The sequence below is a fragment of the Lepisosteus platostomus genome, chromosome 4, assembly GCF_059453375.1.
Source record: "Lepisosteus platostomus isolate fLepPlt1 chromosome 4, fLepPlt1.hap1, whole genome shotgun sequence".
Classification (NCBI taxonomy): Eukaryota; Metazoa; Chordata; class Actinopteri; order Semionotiformes; family Lepisosteidae; genus Lepisosteus; species Lepisosteus platostomus.
In genome coordinates this window covers 6,245,536-6,267,844 of record NC_142614.1, presented here as the reverse complement: position 1 = coordinate 6,267,844, position 22,309 = coordinate 6,245,536, and the positions used below count along the sequence as shown (strand labels likewise).

General features: G+C 51.7%; 2 protein-coding genes across 4 annotated transcripts; one reads left to right on the top strand and one right to left on the bottom strand.

Annotated features, from left to right (window-relative positions):
* On the top strand, positions 1-2,767 carry exosc5 (exosome component 5). The gene is made up of 6 exons (XM_088627845.1): positions 1-144; positions 486-599; positions 1,726-1,847; positions 2,044-2,184; positions 2,411-2,500; positions 2,602-2,767. Exons 1-6 carry the CDS (start codon positions 39-41, stop codon positions 2,695-2,697), a joined length of 669 nt encoding a protein of 222 aa, XP_088483971.1. The 5' UTR covers positions 1-38; the 3' UTR covers positions 2,698-2,767.
* A 786-nt stretch (positions 2,768-3,553) lies between these two features.
* On the bottom strand, positions 3,554-22,178 carry tmem91 (transmembrane protein 91). 3 transcript variants are annotated; one of them, XM_088627844.1, is made up of 5 exons: positions 21,589-22,155; positions 13,174-13,348; positions 10,253-11,332; positions 8,336-8,482; positions 3,554-6,109 (listed from the first exon to the last, which is right to left on the bottom strand). In XM_088627844.1, the coding sequence occupies exons 3-5, from the start codon at positions 10,673-10,675 to the stop codon at positions 5,954-5,956; spliced, it is 726 nt and encodes a 241-aa protein (XP_088483970.1). In that variant the 5' UTR covers positions 10,676-11,332; positions 13,174-13,348; positions 21,589-22,155; the 3' UTR covers positions 3,554-5,953. The 3 variants fall into 3 exon arrangements, with proteins under 3 accessions (XP_088483970.1, XP_088483969.1, XP_088483968.1); XM_088627843.1 differs by having other exon boundaries at positions 5,971-8,482; positions 10,253-11,425; positions 21,589-22,178; XM_088627842.1 differs by having other exon boundaries at positions 5,971-8,482; positions 21,589-22,178.
* Between the last annotated feature and the right edge of the window lie 131 nt (positions 22,179-22,309).

Below are 22,309 nucleotides of genomic sequence, written 5' to 3'. Positions count from 1 at the left end.
TCTGCGCCGCAGAAACACCGCACTGCTTGGTACACACGATGGAAGTGGAGGAGAGCTCGACTCACCCCACCACAGCTCTGAGGGAGTTCGGCTGCGAACAGAACCTGCTGTCAAGACCGGATGGTTCGGCCTCGTTCGTGCAGGGTATGTTCATGCTTTACATTTTTTAAAAAAAAGATTTAATTGCAAGCGCTGTCTTCACGCGAGTCCACTTGGGCACAAACAAGGTTTCGTTGTTTCTTCCCTCATGCTTCATTTTTATCTGGTTCTGAATGAGTTCGGAAGGTCCTCTTCTAGCTCTATAGTGCGTTTGGGTCCTATGTTATGCACTCTCTGTGCCCGTGCCGCTGTCTTGACCGCTCACTCTGTGCCCGTGCCGCTGTCTTGACCGCTCACTCTGTACACATGCCGCTGTCTTGACGGGTCACTCTCTGTGTGTGTCTGTACGTGCGGCTGTCTTGACCGCTCACTCTGTGTGTCTGCAGGAGACACCAGTGTCCTGGCTGGGGTGTACGGGCCAGCGGAGGTGAAGGTCAGTAAGGAGATTTATGATCGGGCTACAATGGAGGTTCTGATCCAGCCGAAAGTGGGCCTGCCAGGTGAGAGCTAACCGCCTGTCTCTGCTCTGCACACACCACACTGCATCAGGGTATACAGGCGGAGAGTGTTGTTTAGCGCTGACCAGCAGTGCGCTGTATTCTTTATTATCTTCAGCCATACTCTCTTTGTCTGCAGGCCATACGCACCAGCAGTACCACCTTGCAGTCTGCAACCTTATCTTGTCAGGTCTTAGAAACTAAGCAAATCTGGAACTGGACAGGACAGTGATGGGAAAACAAGGCTTCTGCAGGATGTAGCACTTGCGGACCAGTAGGGGGAACCCTTCCCTCTTCAAGTTAATTTCCAATACAAAACTAAATGTTTCATTAAAAAAGTCCTAGCATGCTGACAGGGGACACTGTGCAACAGGAGGTTCTGTACGTCTGGTGAGATTTTAAACTGAGGTTCTGAATACTTGATTGTTAAAGATACCTTGTACTGTTCATCTCAGTAGATTAGTTAACACAAGAGGTTTGACCAAATTCCACTCTGGTCTGAAACAGTCTGCCCTACTTAAAGTTCCCCTTTATTCAGCTGGTGAGGTAGTGTATCTCTCCTACTGATGTGCAGTTATATATGTTGCACTTTGGGATGAAAGGCTCAACATTGTGTAATAAACACATGACTAAACTGACCCTGACAGTGTGGAGAACACCCCCAGAAGAAACATTTGATGTTTGCAATATCACCTTGCAAGTGTTAGATGTCCAATACCACTGTTCGCCACAGTGTGGCAGCAGCTTCATGTATAATAACCAAACACTGATCGCTACCCTGATGGGCTGCATTAACCCTCTGCTGTCTGTGTCCTCCTCCTTCTCATCTCCTTCTCCCTTCTTTTCTTTTAACCCACCTCACCACTTTATTCTTTTGTTTCTCTCCATGTTTTTCTCTCTTTTATCTCTGTCCCGTCTCCCTCCTTCTGTCTCGAAGGTAATGAGAGCTCTAGCAGTGCAGGGTGTGGTTCACAGCTGCTTTGACGATTCAGTGCTTTGTTGTCTCACTTTGAAAATTGTCGTCCTTTGTTGCTCAAGCAAAAGCCTGGTGGTGGTGTTTTAAAGTTTGTGAACGAGAGGTTGTCAAGACTCTCTCTGTCTCTCCCTCTCTCCCGGTCTGAGTGTGCAGGAGTGGCCGAGCGCTCTCGTGAGCAGTGCGTGCGAGAGACGTGCAAGGCGGCTCTCCTCTCCTCTCTCCACCCGCGCTCCTCCCTCACCCTCGTCCTGCAGGTCGTCCATGATGATGGGGCAGTATCCTTCACAATGTGTCTGTGTGCAGGAAGACCAGTCTGTGTGTCTCTGTCTGTCTCTGTGTGCAGTAAGGCCAGTCTGTGTGTCTCTGTCTGTCTCTCTGTGCAGTAAGGCCAGTCTGTGTGTCTCTGTCTGTCTCTGTGTGCAGTAAGGCCTGTCTGTCTCTCTGAGTCCTGTTCCTTAGTGAGGACCCCAGCTGTTGGCGTGCAGTTTGAATGCTGCTTGTATGGCCTTGATGGACGCGGGACTGCCCATGCGCTGCCTTTTCTGTGGGGTGACCTGTGCCATTGACCCTGAGGGCCACATCCACACTGACCCCACTGCTGCACAGGAGAGGGTACTGTACAGTGCACAGTGTGTACAACCTTGTACATACACTGACCCCTCCAACACTGACTGCTTCACTGACTCAACAAGTGCCCCTAGACACTGGTCCGTACGGTGTATTGACTGGACCCCTAGGGATCCCCACACACTGACCAACACTGCCCCCCTAGTCTGAACCTCCTTTCCACCCATTTTTTTTATGTGACAGTCTCTCTTTCCCCATCTCTAAATCACAGGAGAGCCGCGCAGTGATGACATTTGCCATTGACAGTGCAGAGCGCAGAGTGATGATGTCATCGACCAAAGGGTCCTTCTCAGTGAGTGAGGTAAGCTGCTGGAGCTCTCGGTCTTGCCCCCTGTCTTTACCTGCAGTGTTTGTGCACTGCAGCTCCTTTCTGTAATAACCCAGTGTCCTCTGCCTCTCCAGCTGCAGCAGTGCATCGCAGTCAGTCAGCGGGCATCAGGGAAGATTTTCCAGTTCTACAGAGACTCTGTCAGTAGGAGATACTCCAAGATGCTGTGACTCCGCCTCTGCTCCTCTCTCCCTTTCTGAGCCTTTTTGTATTAATTATAAATAAGACCGGTTCATGTGATGGTATTTGATGTGCTTTGTTACACTGACTCTCTAAAGTCTCTAAACCCTGGTTTGGTTTGAAGTACTCTGAGCCTAAAAGATCAAACTACTCTTATTTTTCTCTTATCGTGATTGAGAATTATTTATCATTTCATACCCCCCTATATATTGTAGGGTTCCAATATGACAGCGCAGACTGGACCAGTGGTCTCTGGACTGTAGGGCTACAATATGACACAGACTGGACCAGTGGTCTCTGGACTGTAGGGTTACAATATGACACAGACTGGACCAGTGATCTCTGGACTGTAGGACTACAATATGACACAGACTGGACCAGATTAGGGACTGTAGGGGTACAATATGACGCAGACGGGACCGGTGATCTCTGGAATACTTTACCCAATAACATCATTGTAATATCTATCGCTCTACACAGCTCCTGCCAGTATGTGAGTACAGTTGCACGTGGGCTGAGATTGCGCACAGTGTCGTTTCCTAGACAGATCCTAGAGGACCACTGCAGTAGGACTGTGCACTGTCTAGGCCACTAGGGAGCGATATCACATCTGCTTGCTGACACCGAGCCCCCTTACAGAGCCTTAATCCACAAGAATAGCATTAAAAAAATAACAGTCAGACGTCGAGCACTGTGCAGTCGTGAGATTGAACCCTGAACGCCAGGAGAGGGGATATTCACCCCACTTTGCTGGGGTGGTGGCAGCTAGTCTGGTTGTGTCAGAACAACAGCAATTGTCATTTCTTCATGAAGAGAAAATGTGTGGAGACAAAGAAGACAGCGTGATTGATTTCTTCAAGTGCATTTATTTTTTAATTGATTTTGTAATTATTTACATGTACCTTTGGGAGGGTAGGGGAGTGATGGAGAAGACACCTGTCACAGAAATCTGTTCATTCTCCTGTCGTATCCTCTCTTTTTTCCTATTCTACGGTGTGTGATACTGATGCTCTCTTATCTCTTCTCACTGTGCCTCCTGTCCTACTGTGAGTGTTTCTAACTGAGGGATTCTCCATTTCTTCTCACTGTGCCTCCTGTCCTACTGTGAGCATTTCTAACTGAGGGATTCTCTGTCTCTTCTCACTGTGCCTCCTGTCCTACCGTGAGCGTTTCTAACTGAGGGATTCTCTGTCTCTTCTCACTGTGCCTCCTGTCCTACTGTGAGCGTTTCTAACTGAGGGATTCTCTGTCTCTTCTCACTGTGCCTCCTGTTCTGCTGTGTTGCTTATTTAGGGATTGTGCCCTCTTTTGTCTCGCTGTGCCTCCTGTCCTGCTGTGAGTGTGATATTGCTGAGGTATTGTCTCTTCTCGCTGTGCCTCCTGTCCTGCTGTGTGGGTCTCTGGGCTGTAGGGTCTCAACTCCAGCTCCAGTCAGGAGCTCTCACTGGCTAGGCCACTCTGAGCCCTGGTCTCTGTTCTGGAGACGCACATAGAGAGCACAGTTTGCCTTCTTGTAGTGGAAAGGTGGTGTGGCTTTAGGAACAGTGCGACATTCTTGACCCTGCCTGAGACAACAGATTTAGTGCCTTTGTCCAGGGCTGTGAAGCATGGCTATTAGGCCAGGAGAACACCAGCACTGGTTCATCTTCTTAAAAAAGGAAGGAAAGAAGAAAATGGATCACAGCAGTCTGGTCCAGTGTAGGTTTGACCATGTGCAGGTTCTTGTTTTTGGAAACTAGATGCAGGAGATTTCCATCTATAGGTAACTCATTACAGACAGACACAAAAAGTTAAAATAATATGAAGTACAGTATAGAGCTTTCTTCTGTCTCATACAGAATCACTTGCTTCTGAAGAAGAGAATTTGGCTTCCAAATGGTCACTCTGTCCACCACTCGATCTTCATCCAGCTGGTCACTTTCCCACAACTGACCCTCATCCAGCCGGATGCTCTGTCCACCATCCACCCTCATCCAGGTGGTCACTGTCCACCACTCACCCGCCTCCAGCTGGTCACCCTGTCCACCACTCACCCGCCTCCAGCTGGTCACCCTGTCCACCATCATACCCCTTACAGTCCTCTGTCCTATAACACAAGTTCCTGGAGTATCCAAAGCCATAGCTGTCTCCTGTTTGTCTCTGCCCAATGTCTACTGCAGCCATATGCCTCCGCACTCTGTACAGTTCCTGTTAATAGAGGTGCATGGTCGGTCTGTTGCCGTGGAAATTGCAGTGGTGTGTTAATGTGTAGCAGTTCTGTTAGGTCCAGTGTTGTTGAACACATTCTCTTTGACAGGTCCAGTCCAGGACAGACCTGTTCGGTATGGTCCAGTCCATTACAATCTAATCTGGTGTGGCCCACTAGGATCTAGTTCAGGAAAGTCAAATCTATTACTGCATTTTCCAATTCCCAGCATTTCTTTTCTGGAGGGTTCAGTCCAGCAGAGAGTGGTGCCATGTAGTGTGATCCAGGCTGCTCTAGTCCACTCCAGTATATAGTCCAGGCTACTGTCCCAGAGCAGTCCAGTACCCAATCCAGTCTAGCTAGGCAAGTTGAGTTCCTCCCAATTAAAATCCAGTCCATTCTGGTCAGATCCATGCTGGTAAAAGCCCATCTATTCCAGTCAGACATGCTATACAGTTCAGCCCTTTGCATGCCACCTGGCGTCACCCTGGTCCACAGTCCAACAGTCCAGTCACGTCAAGCCTGGTCCAAATGGCTCTCACATCTTGCAAGTGCAATTCTTTCCAGCACAGTCCAGAGTTCCCCTGTGCTGTAATCCAGCTCAACCTAGTCGAGTGATCCCCTGTCCTGTAATCCAGCTCAATCCAGTGATCTCCTGTGGTGTGTAATACAGCTCAGTCCAGTCCAGTGATCTGATGTGCTGTAGTCCAGCTCAATCCAGTCCAGTGATCTGCTGTGGTGTAATCCAGCTCAGTCCAGTCCAGTGATCTTCTGTGCTGTAGTCCAGCTCAGTCCAGTCCAGTGATCTCCTGTGCTGTAATCCAGCTCAATCCAGTTCAGTGATCTGCTGTGGTGTAATCCATTTTAGTCCAGTCCAGTGATCTGCTGTGGTGTAAACCAGCTCAGTCCAGTCCAGTGATCTGCTGTGGTGTAATGCAGCTCAGTCCAGTCCAGAGTTCTGGTGTGCTGTAGTCCAGCTCAGTCCAGTCCAGTGATCTCCTGTGCTGTAAACCAGCTCAGTCGAGTCCAGTCGGTAGGAGTCACAGGAGCAGGTCAGGGGGTTATGGGGGTTTCCCAGATAGGTAGGAGACAAGTGCAGCGATGGCACAGACATAGGTCACGACCCCAAAGATGATAGAAAGGACAGCCAACCACAGAGCCTGGCGAGACGCTGCGCTGGCCCCCTGGAAGTCTCCTTGTGCCGAGGCCTTGTTAGTCTGAGAGGGGAGAGAGGGATAGGAGGACAGGAGACAGGGACAAGGGGAGATAGAGACAAGGGGAAAGAGAGGGATAAGAGGAGAGGAGAGAGGGACAAGGGGAGACAGAGGGATAGGAAAGAGGGACAAGGGGAGACAGAGGGATAGAGAGGGACAAGGGGAGACAAGGATAGGAGGACAGGAGAGATGGAGGGATAGGAGAGAGGGACAAGGAGAGAGGGAGGGATAGGAGAGAGGGACAAGGAGAGAGGGAGGGATAGGAGAGAGGGACAAGGGGAGATAGAGACAAGGAGGGAGGGATAGGAGAGAGGGACAAGGGGAGATAGAGACAAGGGGAGAGAGGGACAAGGGGAGAAAGAAAATTACGAGGACAGGAGAGAGACAAGGGGAGAGAGACAGTGTCAGATGGAGTAGTCGTAGAATAGAAATAAAGAATGTAGAATGATTTTCAGTTTTCTTGTGGTTGTCTTACCCGTCTCTTTTCAGATACCAAACCCAAACCCACAACAAAAAAAATCTGTCTCCCCCTCCTTCTCTGCTACTATCTCTCCCTCCCTTCTGTGCGGCATGCTTCTGCCAGGAGGGCTCTTACTGAAGATCTATAGAGGAGCCTGCTCGTTACTGCTCTCATTAAACCTAAATGAGAGGTTATCGATTCCTGGAAACGAGCCTCACGTCACATCAGATAGCCAGCTCTCCCAGAATGCACGGGAGCACAAAGTGGGCGCTGAGATGTTGGTCCCCCCCCTGCGGAAGAGCACAGCGCCCCCGCAGGGTCGACTTTGTCCATCTCTGAGAGGCCACAACGCCCAGAGGACGCCACGGACCTGTCAGAGCGGTTCACTTTCAACACCGCGAGCTCCACAGGGCCCGACAGGGGAGACACTCTGCAGACACGCCTTCCCAGTGATCCTGCCTTGCTCCCTGTCCATCTCTCTCCTGTTCAGAGATCGCTACTGTCCCGGCTGAGGAGTTCCAGTCTTGTCCAAAGCGATAACAATTAGCAAGACTATTATTATTATTATTATTATTGAGATGCTCATAGGAGATCACACACTGGGCTGCAGTGTTGAGTCAGTCCCTCTCCCTCTGTCTTTCTCCCCCTCCTCCTCCCCCCCCCCCACTGACTCAAATTCAAATCTGCTTAATGGCACGACTAGCGTTCGCAGCCAAAGCAGTTAGAGAAAACAAAAAAAACAGCAGACAGCGCGCCAGAACACTCCAACAATTGAAAACAATGCCAGCATTGTGGGCTGCAGAGCGACGGAAGTCTGCATGCTGATCAGCACGGGGGCTGGCAGGGAGGTAATGAGAAATCGGCTCACATTGGAGCAGAGCAGGATGGGCCCCTCAGGATGGGAGAGGCAATAAATACGGGTTGTCTCTCTTGCCCAGAGGGGCCAGCCAGGTCCCACCTGACAGAACTGGGGGCAAAACCAGTCCTGCATGTTGTTCTAGGTGCTGCGCAGAGCCCTTTCCCCCTAATGCCCTCCCTGGCGCCCCCTCTCTGTCCATCCCTCTCCCAACAAGAGCTCAGCTCCTCCTCACTGACGGATCTGAGCCCAGGAGGGTCGCCCTGTCCAGGAGTCAGGCTGTGACCTTGAAGAGTCTTTGCATAGTCACAGATCTCACAGCCTTACCTGCGGCCGTCTGCTACCTCACACAACACTGCCAGTCCGCGGAAACCAGGCCGACCCATTCAGAGCAAACAGCAACGCCATACGCATGAATACTTCGACACCATAAACCCGCTCCTTTTTCACAAGGGCTAGACAAGCAGCTGGGCTCTGAAGGGACCTGCTGTACAGGTGAGGGGGTTAAACAGGCTGCCAGTGAGGATGGGAGCCGGATGGAGCCGGATATTCTTTGAACGGCGTATTTCTGAACAGTCGCCTTCCCGCCGGCCATGCCCCCCCCCCATCTCTTCCTCATCCCTCCCCTTTTCCCAGTCCTGGTGTCCCGTACCAGTCAGAAGACCAAGAAAAGGTAGATGGACGTCAACACCCAACTCAAACTGAAACGGGGGAGTCCATAGGACCCAGGAAGGTTTTCAACCGCACAGCGCCGGGCACAGGCTGGCACGGCGGGTACAGGGAGTTCACGCCACCTTGGCGGCACCGCGCAGAGACGCCCTGCGGCGGGTCGGGTCGGCGTGGGCGGAGCCGCTGTTCTGAGCCGGCGGGCGGGCGCGTCTGGGAGCCGGGCCCCCTGCCCTCCTGGCCTTACCTTCTGCGACAGGTAGAAGGCGGCGATCCCTAGGGGCCAGAAGCAGCACAGCATGGAGAAGACGGCCAGGCCGAGGTAGTCCTGGGGGATGATGAGAGAGAAGTCGCTGTCGCTGTCCGTGTCGCTGTAGTCGTCGCTGGAGGAGTCCTGCCGGCGAGAATTCCCACGTTCTTAGTACTGATACCCCCACGGCTACTACACATACTACTGCTTTAGGATCAGTACTGGTACCGGAGCGCTGGTGGTGATGCTCAGGCCCATCCACGTGCTGCCCTAACACTGGGGCCCGTCCATTGGACTTGGTGGGGTTCCTAATTTTTTGGCCAGGCCGGTAGTGTCTCCATGCATTCCTTGTGTCCTTGTCCCCCTCTCAACCCCCCCCCCCTCCTCAGCACTGTTAGTCTCTCCCTCCATCTCTCTGATTGCTTTTATATCTTTCTGCTCTTGCTGGCAGATGTGCTTTATGAATTATTCAGGACCCGGAACAATGTTTGCACCCCCCCCCTTCAACACACACAGTCACTCTGTACTCCCTCCCTCCCCGCCAGGTCCTCCTCCTCTTCCGCTAGTGCGATGACAGAAGGACAATAGGCACTCGAGACACGGGAAGAACGAAGCTGGAGCCGTCGGATGAGAACTGTCGGAGAGAGAGCGCTTGTGCGGGGCGCTCAGCCGCAGGGCTGCTGTTCTCTCTGCAGCTCTGATCGTTATTAGAAAAGATCATTAACTTGTCACGCATTTCCCAGAGTGCCTACAAAGGGCGCCGGTGCCTTTTTTCTTCCTCTCATTATCATTATTGGGGATTATGAAGATGTCAGGGATTCCTGGAGGCAACTCTGAGGTGGTAGCGCTTGAACGGCATCCAGCGCAGCACTTAAATTCAAGGAAGGGGTCATTATCCTCGGAGCGAGCCGAACTCTGCACTGCTGCCGTCTCTCCTCCGTTCGCTCGACCTCCGTCTTGGCCGAGCCACAGGCTTCTGGGCGGGCCGCTGCTGGGCTGGAAAGAGCGATTTGGGTTTCGCGGAGTCAGAGGCTGCAAAGAGAATAATCTGAGCCCCCACCATCGCCAACTCCAGAGCTGTGGCCCCTCTCTTCTGTGTGGAGGGATGGACCCCCCAAAAATTCCTATTTCACAGTAGAGCCTTCAGAAAGAGGGGAACACCATCAAGGAGGGACGCCATTAAAATCCGGAAAGAAACGCTGGTGTGTAGAGGACGATCTCACGCCTGCTTCGAGGTGGGCTAATCCCCTAGCAGACCGGTTCATTCAGAGGCGTCGGGAACGCTGGGTGGCGCTGGACGTGGCAGACCTGCAGTGGTCAGCCTCAGCTGACCTGTGACTGGAGGTCATCCAGGGTCGCGTGTGGTGAGCGGAGGAGATAAGGGGTGCAGGGGTAACAGCGCTGGCGCTCTCCCGTGGGGAAGGGCATCGCGCAGACGAGGACACGTGCCCACCGGGGTGTGACCGTGTTTCGGGGTGTGACCGTGCCCCTGCTCTCCCAGGCCAGCCGTGATCCAGCAGGTGGTCTCAGGGGAGCTGCCGGGCGAGGGCGGTCGAGCCTCTCTGATGCGTAAATAGGGTCACAAGTGGTTCAGATAGCTGGAGAAGGGCTGAGTCACGTTCTCACGGGGGTCTGATCCGGCACTGTATTGTGCTGTCAAGACCTTTACTGGAATAAAATCTCCTCCCATGGTATTTCTCTTCCCATGATGGGTCTTTCATGGGCTCGGGCCCCGAGAGCCACCTGAGGAGAGGTGGCCTTTCAGACAAGAGCGCGCTAGCTGGCACTCTGTGGTTGCCTGAAACAATAAGATTTTTATGGTGCAACACTGTTTCTGAGCTGCTGGAGAAGGATCTTTCTATTGGAATATAAGGCCTGTTGTGCTTTGCCCCCCCCCCCTCCCAGTGGCCTTACCTCATAGTCTGGCAGCAGGTCGCTCTCGTCCTCAATCCCGTAGGAGAGGCTGTGGACATCCTTCTGCTCCTCCAGCAGCTTCCTGTCCAGGGGCTCCCCAGGGACGATGTCGACGAAGGTGGTCTCCAGGTAGTCCTTCTGGTGGAAGCTGAAGGTGTCCGCAGTGTTGCCCCAGAGCGGGGCATGAGGGTAGAAGGGATTCAGTGTGTGGGGCAGAGAGCAGGGGTCGAGCAGCTGCTGCCGGCCCAGCTCCCCAGGGGTGCAGTAACTCCTCCAAGCCAGAGGGGGCGACAGTGGCTTCTTCTCCTCCTCCAGCCTCAGCTGTATCTCCTTGAGGAGGCTGCAGTCACTGGGGCTGCAGGTGCCTCTGTGCTTTGGGCTGCCAGCCAGCAGGGGGTGCTCCAGCTCATCCAGGTCTTCCATCCTTCCTGTTGGGACGCAGGTGAGGGTGGGGGCTTCGGCACCAGACACATGAACTGCCAGGAGAAGATCTAGCCTGTCTCTCAAGTTAGAGCTCGTAAGCCTTTGCCTGATCAGCAGGGCTCAGCCAGGGCAGCAGTTTTCCCTCTGTTACTCTTGTGGCTCCTGCCTTCTATGCTGGTAGCCTTGCTCCCCAGACAGATGCAGGAATAAACATCTGTGAGAGCTCACACTCCCCCCTGGGCTGGACTCCCACACCCCGTGTACTGTCCACGCACCTGGGTGTCCTCAGAAGGGGGGCGCAGCTGTCCCGTTTCTCTCTTGGCAAGAAGAAAACCCCTGCGGCAAACTGGCGTTTTGGGGTGCCAGTTCCATAACCCCCCCCCAGCACCTCTCCGGCTGCCGGGCAGGACCTGGGAGGTGTGGGATGTGTCCCAGTCTGCTGCCAGCGGAGGGCAGGGAGTGGGGTCTCCCAGCGGCGGAGAAGCCCAGAGGGAAGCAGTCCTGGCCGTTCCAGGCGTCGGGAGTTCGGCCTGCGGGAGGGGCTCCTGTTGCCCCGGCTCGGGGTTCGGAGCTGGTGAGAGCCGTGTGGCGTCCCGTTGGGTTGGGGCGTCCCTCGCCACCCCTCCCCCCGAAACTGCTCCTGCTCTTCCCAGATCCCTGTCACCACAGAACAGAGGCCCAACATCAGGAAACCGGAATTCAAGCCCTAGGGAGCCAGCTGCTGAATCACACCTGCAGATTCATCTAGACCTAAATAAAATAGTACAGTACAGGACACAATTAAGACAAACTCCCTCCTCTGTTTTTGTAACGCTTTAGTGTCACTGTTGTTTTTGGGGTGGGGGGTATGTGGCTCCTCGGTCATGCCCAGCCGGCCCCTGACGTTACCCGAGGGGAGCCTTGTCTCTTGCCCTGGGTGGTGCTAAATCAGCTAATCTCCCCCACCCCGGGGAACCCCACAAGTTTGCAAGTCACGTGACCATAGAGCTCAGTCGTCGCTCTGAGCAAGCGCCTCACCAGCTGAGCCACTGCTGGCGTCAGCCTGGAGCTGCAGGTGGAGCTGGATTATAGAGGTGGAGGTGGATTATATTCATAATAATAATAATAATAATAATAATAATAATAATAATTCCTTTCACCTTATAGCTCTTTTCTGGACACTCCACTCAAAGCGCTCCACAGGTAATGGGGATCCCCTCCACCACCACCAATGTGCAGCCCCACCTGTATGATGCGACGGCAGCCATAGTGCACCAGTACTCTCCCCACACACCAGCTCTCAGTGGGAGAACACAGTGATGAAGCCAGTTCAGAGATGGGGATTATTAGGAGGCCATGATTGGTAAAGTCCGGGGGGAAATTTGGCCAGGACACCAGGGTAACACCCCTACTCTTTTCGAGAAACGCCCTGGGATTTTTAATGACCACAGAGAGTCAAGACCTTGGTTTTATGTTTCACAAGACGTAATGTCTCTCAGTGTGTGGTTTCTCTTTCTGGGACTCTAACCCAGCTGTCTGAAGTTCCCTGCGCCAATCAGATCGGGTCTGAAGAGCCTGAAATCTGGAGTTGAAGTGCCTGCCTGCTGGACTGACGTAGAGCTACAGCCCCTCATCAGCTCTCGTCACAGAGTAGGGAAACAGTCTGCCGGCCAGGCTGCCGATGCTGAGTCATTCATTCTGTGGCTCGTTTATTTAGCAGACACGGCGACAGCAGCCGATGTTTAACTTTCACAACGGGATCTGTGGGCTAATTTGCATTGGTACTCCCTGGGCAGAGAGACACAGCCCAGAAATGAGCTGCACGAAAATATAGAGCACATTACAAATCACTATTTACACAGGACTGTGCTGAGCAGAAATGTGCTTGTGATCAATCCAGTCTGTTTCTTACAGGATAAAATAGTTATTCCTCCCAGTTAAACACCTGTTAACAGGAGGCTAAGAAATGGCTCCAGGTAAAAGTTTCTAAAGAAATACCCCCCGAGCCTTTCAAATGTATACAAATATAGGCACAAATTGCTGATGAAGTAGGTAACTTTCATATCTGAGCTACATTGGCTCATTGTACCAGAGCTTATCCTGGTTTCAGAGGAAGAGACAGCTGGAAATACCCTCAGCAATGCTGGTCCCCATTCATACAGACGAGTGGACTGGAACAACAGGGGTAAAGCTCCTCTCTCAAGGCACAACAGCAGGTCCGCAGAGGGGACTCGAACCCACAACCCAGCAGTCCTGAGCTCAGACAATCGCTCACCTCCCTGTTACACTGTAATTCATTCCCAGCCCTGTTTTCCATACCGTTTCTAGTTCCGGGATTTTCCGGAGAGAGCCTGCTCGTTTTCCCAGTCACGGCAGCGGATGTACCAATGGCACCCACTGACCAGTCAGCTATACGGTCTGGAAGACTGGATCAGCTGCTCTTGCTGGCCCTCACTGCAGAACTGAGCCCGCACGCCCCCGGGCCTCCTTGTGTTCTTGGATAAGAAGATCCTGATTACCTCAGGCTGGGATGACTGGGCGCTCAGGACATTTGTGAATGACGCTGGTGCCGTAGAGCCCAGCCGCAGAGCTGGGAGCGATTCCCTGAGGTCCGTAAGGAAACAGCTGGAAGAGATCCTCTGATCAATCCCCCAGGGGCAAAAACACAGCCTGGAACCCTCTCTTGCCTGGAACCTGCAAGCAAGTGAGAAACAGATAGAGTTTATTAAAGACTTATTCCCCAGCTACCCCAGCTAGCATCTCAATGGGAGTCATCATTATTCATTAACAATTAAGATATAGGGAGTTAATACTTACAGTATGCCTGTGACTGTATCATGCATGTGTGAATATATAATATACATGGGTCTAAATATATATAGTAATTGTATTTTGGTGCTGGAGTCGTTTAATTTTTAGCAGAAGGTTTGCCGTGTGCAATACCATATCTCCGCCCAGCTGCTGGGGTTATCGGAATATTCCAACCGGTGTGCTCAGACCGAGCAGCTCTCTCTTCATTTACAGCTGGAATTAATGTTTCACTCCAGCAGGACCGTGCCGAGTTTTTTTTCCCCCCGATTTCAATTTTAATTTTATTATCCCGGCTAAAGATATGAATTAAGCCGCGCCGACAGGGCCTGACAGAATCGGGGCGCTTGATTGATCGCAGATTGCAGCTCTGCTAAGTCACAGCTCAGCAAATGGTGATCAGCACAGAGGCAGGCACACACACTCGGAAACACAAACACACATTCTTCCTGCTGTCACCCACACCATCGCTGGAGTTGGCTGGCGGAGATCTGGCAGTTTAGATTGAACAGACTTTTTATAGACGTGAGCTGGAAGGTACTGAAATGCACTGCCTTCTGCTGTGTAACACTGTGCTGTACAATTGTGCCACTGCTGTCCTGCACTCTCCAGTAAAACACTGTACAATTGTGTAACTCTACTGTACTGCAGTCTGCTGTATAGTACTGCTCTGTGCTACTGTGTAACTCTACTGTACTGCAGTCTGCTGTATAGTGCTGCTCTATACTACTGTGTAACTCTACTGTACTGCAGTCTGCTGTATAGTACTGCTCTGTGCTACTGTGTAACTCTACTGTACTGCAGTCTGCTGTATAGTCCTGCTCTACACTACTGTGTAACTCTACTGTACTGCAGTCTGCTGTATAGTACTGCTCTATACTACTTTGTAACTCTACTGTACTGCAGTCTGCTGTATAGTACTGCTCTATACTACTGTGTAACTCTACTGTACTGCAGTCTGCTGTATAGTACTGCTCTATACTACTGTGTAACTCTAGTGTACTGCTGCGTAGCACTATACTGTATTGCTATAGTGTATTGTCACTGCTCTGTACCCCGCTTGCTTTTCAGTGCCAGCTGCCTCGGTCCTCTCCGTTATCAGCTCTCAGGAAGTGTGAGAATGTACAGGCTCCACACACTACTGTGTGAGGTGCGTGTACTCAGAGTTCTGGCCGTATGAATGCGTCAGGTGAAAGACTGGCGACCTGCTGTGTCAGCGCACTCAGGCTGAGCGACAGTGACAGTGACAGTGCTGAGGACTGCTTAACCAGGCAGAGGAGATCAACAGGGACAGAGCGCAGAGCACACACGCTCCCCGCTACAGGCTGTTAACCGCCAGAAGAAGCTAGTAACATCACCCTGCCGCAGACAAAACACAGAGGAAGACGCACCAACACACTCATATACACTTATATATGCTGTATATTTTTACAGATGCATTTACACCCAGGCATGCGAGAAAAAACACACCCACACACACACTTCATCTCACCTTGTGTGAGAGCTGCACTCAGCTTTATTACAGCCCCCCCAACAGCCTGTGCTCCATTAAAGCCCTCTGTCAGCTGTATTAAAAGGCAGTGCCCCCCCACATCAGCAGTGGAGCGGAGCAGAGCTGCAAGGACAGCTCAGCAAATCACAGCAGACACCTTCACAGGGAGCCTCTCCTCCCCCTCTCCATCCCTGCCTCCCTCTCCCCTCACACCCATCCCTCCGGCCTGCCAGTCTCCTGGACGACCCCTCTGTCTGCCTTTCCTCAGACGTCCTAGAGCTCCATCTCTCTCCACCTTCTGTCCATCTGTCTGTCCCTCTGCTGTCCTGATCCCCCGTCTCCTACACTCTCTCTCTCTACCTTCTGTCCATCTGTCTGTCCCTCTGCTGTCCTGATCCCCCGTCTCCTACACTCTCTCTCTCTACCTTCTGTCCATCTGTCTGTCCCTCTGCTGTCCTGATCCCCCGTCTCCTACACTCTCTCTACCTTCTGTCCCTCTGCTGTCCTAATCTTCTGTCTCCTACACTCTCTCTCTACCTTCTGTCCATCTGTCTGTCCCTCTGCTGTCCTGATCCCCCGTCTCCTACACTCTCTCTCTACCTTCTGTCATCTTTCTGTCCCACTACTGTCCTAATCGTCAGTCTTCTACACTCTGTCTCTACCTTCTGTCCATCTGCTGTCCTAATCCTCAGTCTCCTACACTCTCTCTACCTTCTGTCCATCTTTCTGTCCCACTACTTTCCTAATCGTCAGTCTTCTACACTCTCTCTCTACCTTCTGTCCATCTGCCGTCCTAATCCTCAGTCTCCTACACTCTCTCTACCTTCTGTCCATCTGTCTGTCCCTCTGCTGTCCTGATTCTCCGTCTCCTTCACACTCTTCTCTGAATCTCACTCCATCTCTCCCTCTCTCTGCTTTTCCGTCTGTAGCACTTTCTCACGACCTCCATCCCAGCCTGTCTCCCTCTCTCCATTTCCCTGCTGCTCCTCTGTCTCTCATCCCTTCCCCTTTCTCTCCCTTGCTTTCTTCCCTTGCCCCTCTCTCCACCCCTCTCCTCTGTCCTTGAGCTCGGGGTGTGTCAATGATCACTCTCCTTGCCTGTCTCCGTGAGGCTCGGCCTCTCTCGCGCACACACAGCTGTGTATCTCTGGTGCAATCAGTCGGAGCTTTGCCGGGCTGATGCGGTGTGCGTCCACTGGCACTGTCTTCATGGCCTCTCCCGCCGTGGTGGGGAGTGGGGACTGTCTCCGGACCCAGGCTCTCCATTCCTGTCACTCAGAGACTGATCTCGCTGACCCCTCCCACCCCTCCCATAAACTCTTTGCCCTCCTACCATCTGGGAAAGGATATGGGCAGGGGCTGGCGGGTCTTGCACAGTAGAACAGTAGAACAGTTCTGGACTGTTCTACTATACTGGGACTGTAGCCCCTATTGTAACAGGACTGTTCTACTGTACTGGGACTGTAGCCCCTATTGTAACAGGACTGTTCTACTGTACTGGGACTGTAGCTCCTATTGTAACAGGACTGTTCTACTGTACTGGGACTGTAGCCCCTATTGTAACAGGACTGTTCTACTGTACTGGGACTGTAGCTCCTACTGTAACAGGACTGTTCTACTGCACTGGGACTGTAGTTCCTACTGTAACAGGACTGTTCTACTGCACTGGGACTGTAGCCCCTATTGTAACAGGACTGTTCACCTGCACTGGGACTGTAGCTCCTACTGTAACAGGACTGTTCTACTGTACTGGGACTGTAGCCCCTATTGTAACAGGACTGTTTTACTGTACTGGGACTGTAGCTCCTACTGTAACAGGACTGTTCTACTGTACTTGGACTGTAGCTCCTATTGTAACAGGACTCTTCTACTGTACTGGGACTGTAGCTCCTATTGTAACAGGACTGTTCTACTGTACTGGGACTGTAGCTCCTAATGTAACAGGACTGTTCACCTGTACTGTGATTGTATGTAATTAATCTATTATAGGAAAATAGTTCTTCTGTGCTGAAAAGACTTTTGTATTCTACTGTCTCTTTCTGAGACACTGCAACCCCTTCACTGTGCGCATGTTTGAGCTTGCCTCAATAAAAGAGGATGTATTTAGAAACAAGCTCATAAATCTGTAATACTGTCTCTCCCTCCTGTGCTTGCCAATGACAAAGACACACAACGATTTGCACACATCTCAGACACGGTCATTTGCTTTACCCTCGCGGGTTTAATTCTTCTGCACACCAGCTGTGCCACGAAAGAAAGACAAAAGAAATCATTACTTTTTTTAAAGAAGAGGGTGAGGGAAGATTCCCCCTACAGCACCACTGACCAGCGATCTCTTGTCTGTAGGCTTACAACATGACACAGACTGGACCATTGATCTCTGGACTGTAGGGTTACAATATGACACAGACTGGACCAGTGATCTCTGGACTGTAGGGTTACAATAGGACACAGACTGGACCAGTGATCTCTGGATTGTAGGGTTACAACATGACACAGACTGGACCAGTGATCTCTTGACTGTAGGGTTACAATATGACACAGACTGGACCAGTGATCTCTGGACTGTAGGGTTACAATAGGACACAGACTGGACCAGTGATCTCTGGACTGTAGGGTTACAATAGGACACAGACTGGACCAGTGATCTCTGGACTGTAGGGTTACAATAGGACACAGACTGGACCAGTGTTCTCTGGACTGTAGGGTTACAGTATGATATGATACAGTCCAGACTGGAAATGGATTGGTCATATAAAATACCAATTTTGGTTGCTTAAATGAATATATGGGCATCTACACAAATTCATACAAATTTTAGAACAGACAAGAAAATGAGGAAACTCTGGACTCACACCTTGTTCAGATCTGTTTTTGTCAAAGGCCAACGTTAAACAATCGCGATGTGAGTGAGAGAGACAGTGAACGAGTGAGGAAGATACTGACTGAGAGCAGGAAATCACAGCTACACTGCATAACAGACAGCGGTGCAGACAGGGTCAACCTAGAACGTCCCCACTAGTCTTTAGATGTTAGGATTAAGAATGCATTCAATATATATATATGATTTTCCCTTACATTTTCTTATTTCTGATCAAGTTAGGAACCATTCGGCTGCGTTATAAGGATTTTGCAAAGGGAGCACAGAGGCTGCTCAGCTTGTCTGCTGGACTCTGGGGCTCAGCTTGTGCTTTTCCGAGTTCAGATGAGTTTCACCGAGAAGTGCAGCCGGTCAGAGAGACAGTGTTGAAACCAGGCAGACAGATCCCAGAGAACCCGACACTCAGTCACTGTGTGTTTCCAACGCAACAAAAATTGGATAAGTGCTTATTTTTGCCACCATTCCAGGGAGAGTTATGTTCATGGATGTATGGCTGGAATTCAAAGAGGTTCGCGTGATTTTTCCCCTTGATCCTCTGGAAGTGACGAACACAGAGTCCTGTTTTTCCTGGGGCCGTAGTGATGCAGTTGCAGCACCTTTTGCAGGTGATGAGTCAGAACAGGAATGACTAAGTTTTCTCCTGATTCCTGTCAATTCCTCGGATGACTGAAGGCCAGGGAAGAACCACGCGGCCTGCGGATCAAGCGATCGGGTCGAGGTCGATGAAGAAGGCGGGCCCAGAGCAGGAGATCGATCCTGAAATCCCGCCTGTGGATCCTGTGCTCCCGTCTGCCTCCTGCTGACCAGCCGGGCCAGTGGAGCTCGGGAGCTGCTGTTCACTCCCGCTGTTTGGGACAACAGGCCTGGAAGGCCCTTCTGGACTCCTCCGAGTGCCCCTGGACCAGGGGTGGAGGATTAACCCGTTAACAACAGCTGACCCAGGGGAGGAAAGCCGATGAGCGAGGGACTGTAGATCAGGTAGGTCAGAGCAGTGGTCATCAGGGAAGTTCTGTATTTTCCACTCACCATCTTTCTCTCTGTGCCTGGCCTGCGCCTCTGCTGGGGACCACCCTCTACCCTAGGTGCACCTCAATGCACTTACACCCGGGGGCGCCCCGAAAAACTGCTCTAAGGCCCCGTCACGTGGCCGGGCTTTGCCGCAGCTGTGTGTAGGAGTGCTGTGGTACTGTAGGTGCACCTCAGCGTCACGCAGCCCCGGTCCCATTGTAATTCAGTGCAGCAGGTTACGTCATTGACGCAGCGAAGCTGTTCTACCAGGGAAACTGTGTGAGTCAGAATAGTGGGAGGCTGGAGGGGGGGGGGGGACAATTAAAATTGCAGAAGCTTTGATTGGAACACCGAGCCATTGCAGATACCACTTGCTATCACTGTGGGCGTTATTGTTCTGTCCCGTCTATTAAAATCACTCATTTATGTCACCGGTGTTGGAGCGCTCCAAACTAAAAATACACCTTTCGCCGCTCGAGACTTCATTTCGTTCTCCCACCTGGACACTCTAAACCTGGCGGTTGGTCTGCCCATCCCTGGATCCTGCTGAGCTTCAGCCATGTGGCTAAGCTGACGTGTGGGAACAGAATCCCACAATCCTCTGTGGGAAGGAGCGTCTTCTGTTTTGTGTCCCACACGCCCCCCAGAATTACTGTCCAGGTCTGGCCAAAGGTCGTCGCGTGGCTGCTGATCTCGGATGTCCCCTGAGCTGCCCTGATCAAAGCCTTGCGGTGCAGCTTTCCGGAGACCTGAATCCCCACGTAATCTTCTCGGCCCGGGGCTGGGAGAGGCCGAGCGGCTCTGTCGGCTGTCGGCCGCCGCCGAGGGGGGGCTTGGTACCCCTTTCATCGGCATCGCCAGCCATAAATAAAATCACACCGCATCCCGAAACCCCTGACGCTAGCCGGCCTGGAAACTCACAGCTACAGGAAAATCAGCACTCTCCAGCAACAAAAAACATGACCGCGCAGAAATTTGTGCTGTTTCTGTTATTTGTTTTTGGCATCGATTGCCAAACAAATTGCCAATCTGTCTCCCTGAATAAGGACAACAGACCGTGTCCAGTGGTGTGTCCAGTCTGTCTCCCTGAATAAGGACAACAGGCCGTGTCCACTGGTGTGTCCAGTCTGTCTCCCTGAATAAGGACAACAGACCGTGTCCACTGGTGTGTCCACTGGTGTGTCCAGTCTGTCTCTCTGAATAAGGACAACAGGCCGTGTCCATTGGTGTTCCAGTCTGTCTCCCTGAATAAGGACAATAGGCCGTGTCCACTGGTGTGTCCAGTCTGTCTCCCTGAATAAGGACAACAGGCTGTGTCCACTGGTGTGTCCAGTCTGTCTCTCTGAATAAGGACAACAGGCTGTGTCCACTGGTGTGTCCAGTCTGTCTCTCTGAATAAGGACAACAGGCTGTGTCCACTGATGTGTTATATACTGTCTTAGGAGGAGAGACAGGGAGTGATGGTCGAGAGGTTCAGAACAGCTAGCTCTCATTAAAGGAAACATCAGAACAAGTCCAGAACGAATGTTTTGCTGATTGCGTTGAAAAACTGCGGAACTTGCATTCTTGTTAAAGAACAGTCTGTACATGCCAAAAAAGTTTAAGTTTTTGAAAACACACTATTTTCTAGTTTGTATTTTTCTACTGTGTGTGTGTTACTGTACGATGTGTGATCGTGTATTTCAATGGTGTGTGTGTTACAACGCTATGTGTGTTATCGTGGTGCGATACTGTATAGAGTCCTATGTTTTACAGTGTTGTGTTAGTGTGTTACAGTGCTGTGTTAGTGGGCCACAGTGCTGTGTGTTACAGTGTTCGTGTATTCCAACGATGTGTGTTTTACAGTGTTGGAGTGTTTACACCAGTGCAGTGTGTCTTTTTTCCATGTGTTGGAATGAGAACAAAAACCAATTTGTTCTTTTCCTGGAGGCATCTGGAATTCCCTTTCCCCCCAGTACACACAATGAACACTTTAAAACAATGGCAGTGAGCCTGCTCTCTCCCTGTCTCTGTCTGCTGCTGCCGGGAGTGAAATGAGTTGTATGCGATCAAAACAACGTCACTGCAAACAGCCAACCTGTCGGTTTTGCCAACAAGAGACAGAGAGAATAATTATCCGCGCAAACAGTTACGGCCGTTCCTCTCTGAATTCAACAACAACACTGATCGGTACCCCTCCTGCTGCAAAACCCCCTTCTCTCCAATACCGAAAAAGAGCTGTAAAAACTGCTGTTTCAGCAGAAAGAAAGCAACAACTGCCGGAGCGGGCACACAGAAAGACACGCACACACAGCCACACACACGAAAACGGGAATCCAAACGACTTCCCATGAGATGTCTGCAGCTGATCACAGTGGAAGTCTCGCCGGACTTGCCAATAAACCCTACAAATAAAACTGGAATGACTGAAAATCCCCAGATGTTCCGAACACCACACGCAGGTGTCAGGTGCCAGAGCTCCACGGACACTTCTTCTCACTGACGTGTTTCACTCGACTCGCGTGGAAATGTGCTCTTGAGCAGTTTCGGAATGGGGCAGCGTCGCGCGCGCCCCCGTTTTCCTGCTCGGTCGGGTCAGGGGGATTCTCGGCAAACAGAGGTGTGTGATACAAATGCGATAAGGGGTCTTTTTAAGAAGGAGAAACAGTAAGAGGGGAAGGAGGGAGGGAGAGAAAAGGGAAAGAGGTTAAACACAGAGGGAGAGCGCGCCGGACTCCAGCGGCCGGGCTCGCGCCAGAGACTCACCTGGGAGCGCGGCTCCTCGCGGGCTCGGACCGACAGCTGGAGCCGTGTCTCTCCGGACGCGCAGAAGCAGACGGGTCCCGTCCAGATGAGTGAGCGAGGGCGAGTGTGCGCGCTGTACGTGTCCGCCGCTGTGTCCCGGCTGCTCGTGTCGGTTTCTGCGCGCTCTCAGTGTGACTGGATTCCCGTGTCCTTACACGTTGTGTGTGTTCGGTGTTGAGTGTGCATTGTAGCCTGTATATATCTGTGTGTTTGATTCCTTTCCTCTCTTTCTCTTCCTCCTTCTTGCAGCTGTCGGCTGTTTTCCTGTTAGTTGTATCTCCTTTCCGCGGACCAGAATGACTGCTCTGTGGTCCCGTTACCGCAGTGTGATTCTCCGGCTGCTGTTGTTACTGGTGTCTCTGCTGAGGCTGAGCCGCTAAATGACTTTCAAACAGCCGGAGAGAATAAGCAGCACTGTCACCCCTCCCTCTCTCCCTGTCCTTCTCTCTCCACTCCCTCCTTCTCCACCTCTCCTCCCTGCTCCCTCTCTCTTTGCCCCTCTCTCTGTCCATCTCTGTCTGTTCTGTCTTCTGCTCTGCTACTGCTCCACACTCGCGGCTTGAACGCTGGGTCCTACACCCAGCTGTCAGAAATAATTACGCCTTCATCAAGCTGAGCATCCTCGGCAAAGACACCGTATTCGGGACGCAACACCTACCATTAAATCGAGTCGACACAAACA